The sequence below is a fragment of the Nannospalax galili genome, unplaced genomic scaffold (genome assembly GCF_000622305.1).
Source record: "Nannospalax galili isolate Female #2095 unplaced genomic scaffold, S.galili_v1.0 scaffold278, whole genome shotgun sequence".
In the NCBI taxonomy this organism is placed as follows: domain Eukaryota; kingdom Metazoa; phylum Chordata; class Mammalia; order Rodentia; family Spalacidae; genus Nannospalax; species Nannospalax galili.
Window position 1 is genome coordinate 15,027,643 of NW_008347536.1, and position 6,653 is coordinate 15,034,295.

Below are 6,653 nucleotides of genomic sequence, written 5' to 3' on the forward strand. Positions count from 1 at the left end.
CGACCTTAAGAGTAAAAATAAATTGTTTTATCTGGGCCAACTGTGTGACCTTAAACATCCAAAAGGAAAGTATAAGCAAAGATTAAAGGGACCAATATAATTTCTTAAGAGTCCATATGCATAGCTAATGGCTACATAACAAGCAACAATGCCAGACAGGCGATACCTTCTTTTGAGTTGTTGGCCAAGGTGGCCAAAGAGACTCCCAGATAGTAACCCAGCATAGAGCTGGGAAATTGAACAGCAGACCCCAATCTTATCTAAAGCAATATTGACAACTGATTGCTGCTAGATGAGGAACAGCTGACCTTCCTAAAACAGACCTCTAGATAGGGTGACTACATTCACCGAATGGACAAGTAGTGGGGAATGCCTAGGGTGCCGACAACACAGTGGACAGCAGCAGGGATGACAAAGTATAAGGGCTCTAGTGGGGGGAGGGAGGCTATGGGAGGGTCCTATCTGGAAAGTGGGTGTATAGATGAATAACATGGTTTGGGATGTTCTGTGTGATATACACACACTCTAGATAGGGTGACTACATTCACCGAATGGACAAGTAGTGGGGAATGCCTAGGGTGCCGACAACACAGTGGACAGCAGCAGGGATGACAAAGTATAAGGGCTCTAGTGGGGGGAGGGAGGCTATGGGAGGGTCCTATCTGGAAAGTGGGTGTATAGATGAATAACATGGTTTGGGATGTTCTGTGTGATATACACACACAAAAAAAAATTAACAATCTTAAAAAAATGAATTATATTTGAGGAAGAAGCATAAAAATTTATATCATGTTAATTAGTAGAGGTGATAAATATTACCACTGAAATCTACCCAATGACTTTATAGACATACAAAGGTACCAAGGATCCAAGTGCAACTGACTATGACTAGTTATAATCAGATACATACAGATTAGAGACTCATGCGCCAACATCTCAGTGTTATTAGCAAAAACAATGAGTCTTTCTTTAAGAAACAGCATATTTTAAAATGAAGTGGAGATCTATTTTAAAGGTTAAAAACTCATTCAATTTTATGTCTTACAGGGGCTCATACTGAATTCAATATTGTATAACTGTATTAATTCAATAGCGAACCTAAAAATTTTATAGCCACTTTTGAAAGAGATGTATCTTTGCTCTGGAAACTGTTATTGAGTACATTAAAGCTGTAATGATATGCTTCTTCTAAAAAATAATATTTAAAAAAAGAACAGAAAAGAAAATCTAAGAAGGCTAAATGAGAAACTAATGAAATTGGCAAGGCTGGGTGGGGACTGGGAACAGGGTGTAAGGGAGGAGGGTTGGAAACAGGGCAGGAGGACTGTGGGGGCTCGTCACTCCTCTATACATTTTTTCTATAGCTTTGACATTTAGAGTCATGTTTTAAACTGGTATATTTTAAAATGAAATGGAGATTTTTTTTAAAGGTTAAAACTTCACTCAAATTTATGTCTTATAGGGTTTATAGTGAGTTCAATAATGTATAACTGTATTAATTCAATTGTAAACCTAAAAATTTCCAGCCAATTTTGAAAGAGATGTAAATTGTTATTGACTATGTCAATGCCATTTGAAATGCTTCTTCTAATCATGTGGTTATTACATAAATAATTTAAGAAAAAAAGAATTATACCAGAACAAAATTAGGGACCAGAACTGATGGTACTTAATTCACCCATCAATATGTACTCCAACTAACTGGGGCAATGTCCCTTCAAGCATCATACCATAAATTAATTTTTCTAAGCTAATTACATTATGAGATATTAATCACACATATCAAAGCAATGTACATTAGTTTCAGTGAGCATTTATTGCCACTTTTGACTTTCTTAGAAAAAAGACTTAGTTTTCATTCTTTTTTCAGTGGATTCCTTTTATAATTATTAAAATATACCTGCTATGAATGAGGGAAACTCTATAAACACAGTGTGGCAGTGACAATTCTTAGGTAAGAAAACTTGCAGTTTGAAGGGCATCTATACTTCAAGCTCTCACATATGAGTCCCATATTCAGCACAAATGGAGAAGTCACTTGTTTACATAACCTAGATCCTGATTATATCATCTAAGCCCAACTGTCTAGAATAAATGGCCAGTCAATAAATGTCCAACAAGAGAGTAAACATTCTAGGAGAGGCCTTCTTGGAAAAAAAGTTGCTATTGCTTAGGAAAGGGTAAGCACCCACAGGAAAGGGAGAGTTGGTGAGTTTTACTCTTAGACATCATCAACAAGGCAATCACATTACTCCAAAAGAATGTAACAAAAAAGATTCAGAAATAAACATTTTATCAGGGATCGCAGTAGAATGCATTGGCAAAATTCTTAAACTTTAGTAGCTTCTTGTCTTATTTATAAACAACTACCACTAAAATCTTTAGGATAGAAAGGGTCCGTGTGTGTGCACAGAGGCAGCAAGAAAGGCAGCTACTACATCGTGTTGGCAAGAAAGAGAAACTGAACCCTAGAGATAAAGATGGACAAAGCCAAATTTAAGACAAAACGACAACACACTGGGGTCAAGACTGCTTTTATATCTCTGTATTAAAATGGAGCACAGCATGTAGGACCCGTTTCCAAAATGTCTACTGAATAAATTAATGATTCCCTCCCTCCCTCCATTCTTTCCTTTCTTCCTTTTCTCCATCTAGCCCTTCATTATCCCTCCAGAATCCAATAACCACCCAGTCCCTCTTTCTTCCCCAGGACCTGGAAAGTCTAAAGGATGAAGAAATTCCTTGACCAGGATCTAAAACACTCCCTGAAAGCCAAGAAGATCTAGTTAGAGCTAAGCAAGGAAAAGAAACTAAACCCTAACTTCACTCTTGAAGAGTTGTAAAGTCCACAGGGAAAGTCTATGGATACTGGCAGACTGAAAATGACTTCTTTCCCTATAGGAGAAAGGTTTGTACTCTATAGCTGAGAATCAGCATAATCTTACCCAGAGGGTGCCAGAAACGAGCAAATATGACTTTAAGAATTCAGGAGAGGGGCTGGGGAGGTAGCTCAACCAGGAAAATATGCAATCTCGAGGGCCCGAGTTTGATTCCCAGAACCCACTTATAATCCCGGAGCTGGGAAGGTGGAGACTGGTAGATCCCGAGGTTCACTGAACAGCACCTAGCCTACTTGGCAGCCCAAAGGGAGGCTCTGTTTCAAAAAACAAGGTAGATGGCTCCTAAGGAACACCACCTAAGATTAACCTTCAGCGCGGGCGCGCGCAAGCGCACACACACACACAAGCATGCTCACAGGTCATTTCAGGTGAGTCTCTTCTCTGTAACTCACATATGAAAACTCAACCCCTGCTTCTTCATGCCTTCTACCCACCCAAAGTCCTTTTGCCACCCCCAAAATGGAAGAACTCTGGCTAGATTAAGTATCAGTCTCTTACCCTGCCAGGAAAGCTAAAGAGTAGGAGTTGTTCTTGGAAACAAACGCTGAGCGATGTGTCTGTGTCATCTGGGCCTGAGAGGGTTCTTCATTCTCTGAATCCGAGAGATGTGCAGGACACTGGTGAGGAGACAAGAAGACAAGACTGTCCATCGGTTCTCACAGAACTGTCCCAGCTACAGTTCCAAAGGTCAGTTTCTCTAAGTCACCTTCCTCTGGGTTCCAATTTGCTTCCAATTGCCTTCTGAAGATACCAACTGCAAACATAACTCAAACTGAAAATATCCCAAATCAAACTAACCCATTATCAAATTGTGTATGATACTGTCTTCCAACTTTGGGAAAAAGAAAAGGCCTTAATTCAACAGAAGATAATTAGTGGCAATTTCTATGTATTTTGGTCTCTCTTCATAACCTTTTGGTACCAAGCACCACCATTATTGTAGACTGGCTGTTTTATCTTTCTGAGCCCCAGTTTCTTCTTCTATAAGTAAAGACTGTACCATTATAAAGACTCTGAAGGCCAATATAAGCACTACATAATTCTGCATTACTTTTATTAACTTAAAAACTATCAAGAAAAAACCTTTAGCTTTATAATATTCAGATTCATTTCAACTGTTGAAAACTAAAATGCACTACTCTAAATAAATATCTTAGATAAAAGCTATCCCACCCCTCCACATTTCCACAACCACAAACCTAGAACCATTAGATAAGAAAATATTTACCTCTCCTCTTTCACCTTCACTATAAATAAGCCTATAGCACTATGAGTTTTTATTTATTTTTTAATTTATGTGCATGAGTGTTTTGCCTGTATGTATGTAAGTGTACCTATATCACATAATGCCTGTGGAGACCAGAAGAGGGCACCAGATCCCCTGGAACTGGAGTTAGGGACAGTTGTTAGCACAGTGTGGGTGCTGGGAACTGAACCCAGATCCTTTGGAAGAGCAGCCAGTGCTTTTAACCACTGAGTTCTTTCCAGCTCTGCACTATGGCTTCCTAAAATGGTACAGAGCATGAGGAAATGAAAGTCTTGCAGTAACATCTGAAAAAAAAATGCTGTACTAAAAAAAAACAGAGAATGATAATACCCAAAGTTGGCAACATGAAGAAATGGGGTTAGTACTTTCGTATACCACTGGAAGGGACCTAATTTATACACAAGCTTTCTAGAGGACAACCGAATAATAAATATGGGGGGCGGGAAATGGTTTAAAAGGACACCTCCTTCAAGCTGGTCTTCCATTTTTAGTAATTTAACACAATGCCATTTAAGATAGCAAGATATTCACAGGACATTAAATTATTTAAATAAATTTTACAGTCAAGAATACTAGGAGATGGGGGCTGGAGGGATGGCTCAGCAGTTAAGAGCACTGGCTACTCTTGCAAAGACCCAGGTTCGGTTCCCAGCATCTATATGACAGCTAACAACCGTAACTCCAATTCCTGAGAATCTGGGCCTTCTGATCTCTGTAGGCACTGAATGCATGTGTACGCTTACATACATGCAGGCAAAACACCCATACACATAAAATAAATAATTTCTTAAAAAAAGAGTACTAGGAGACAACTGAATAATGATGTGGATTCTTTACAGGGAAAGGCACACGTTATAGTTAACTAAAAACAGGGTACATTGCAGTATGTACACTAGGCAACACTTTTTGGAATAATAACAAAATACAGTACACATATATAATGCACTTAGAAAATAGGTCCGATTAGGATAAATTACCAAATTGTTTGTATGGGCTACTTCTAGATTGTAGGGCGAGAAATTTTTTGCTTTTGATTTATAATCCTTAAAAGCTATACTGTACTATTTTCCAACAATTCACAATATTATTAAATTAATTGCATAGTATAAATTGTGTAAATTTTATTTCTATTATAAAAAATAACAGAGGATAATCTGTTTCTAGAATAAACTCTTCCTTCCAAATTTAATACATGAACATACATCAAAAACTTTTGCAAGGCATTATGGGAGGTTTTTAAATGGCTCAGACACATTTCAACAATCTTACAGTCTCATAGAGAAACAAATATAAAAGCCTATAATGGAAAGGGGAATGAAATAAATTATATAAAAGTTTCAAGTACTAAGGGTGGGATGGGAAAAGAGAATGAATGAAGTAAGGAATCTATCAGTTTGAAGAAGGCAGCTTTAAACCAGACAGAGACAAATAACCATCTTTCAATAGTGAGTTGTTGAAAATGCACTGGAGCCAAGGCAAGCACAGGATATGCATTTAGGGGAGAGCAAACAGTTCCACTCTCTAGGTTTTGGAATATAAGCAAGTATGAAAAGATTAGTTAGAATCATGCTTACAGAAGGCCCTGAATGCTAGGTGAGGAGTTCTCATTTGATTCTAAGGGGAATGCAGAATAACTGAGGTTTGTGGATAGGAAAGTAAAATGAATAGGTTAACCACAACATTACAACCACCTTTAAAAAGAGTGCTCTTGCCAGGTGTGGTAGTGCACGCCTTTAATCCCAGCACTTGGGAGGCAGAGGAAGGTGGAGCTCTGTTGAGTTCAAGGCCAGCCTGGTCTACATAGTGAGTTCCAGGACAGCTGGGGCTACAGGGATACCCTGTCTCAAAAAGAGGAAAAAGAAAAAAACAAAAAACCAAACAGGTGCTCTTGTTAGCGTTCCACCAAGACGACTTCAGATTCTCTTATGTCCCAATTTTAATGCATCCTGGCTAAACTATTGAAATCATTTGCAAAAGACCAAACTTTCTTTTCTCCAATACTAGAGACTGAATCCAGGGCCTTGTCCATGTTAGTCAAGTGCATTACAATTCAGTTATAACCCAAGAACTTTGGTAATTTTTATTTTGAAAGTTTCACCAAGTTGCCCCAGCTAGCAATGAACTCCCTCTGAGGCCCAAGCAGGCCTTGAACCTGCACTCCTCCTACATTTCTCAAGTAGTTGAGATTATGCCAACCTAAAATCTCTTCAAGCAAAATTAAAGCCATTTAATCCTCAAAAAGATAAAAAGAAGCCGGGTGTGGTGGTGCACACCTTTAATTCCAGGCACTCGGGAGGCAGAGGCAGGGGGATCTCTGTGAGTTCAAGGCCAGCCTGGTCTACATAAGTGAGTTCCAGGACAGCTGGGGCTACAGGGAGACCCTGCCTCAAAAAGACCAAAAATAATAAATAAATAAATAAATAAATAAATAAATAAATAAATAAATAAATAAAAATAAAAATAAAATAAAAGGAAGGTGCTGTGAT

At 38.4% G+C, this 6,653-nt stretch overlaps 1 protein-coding gene across 1 annotated transcript in view; it reads right to left on the reverse strand.

Annotated features, from left to right (window-relative positions):
- Rnf169 (ring finger protein 169) overlaps window positions 1–6,653 on the reverse strand; it is a 77,634-nt gene that overhangs the window by 27,182 nt on the left and 43,799 nt on the right. Inside the window, 1 exon segment of the mRNA XM_029568856.1 lies at window positions 3,399–3,517. Coding sequence (XP_029424716.1) covers window positions 3,399–3,517 — 119 coding nt within the window.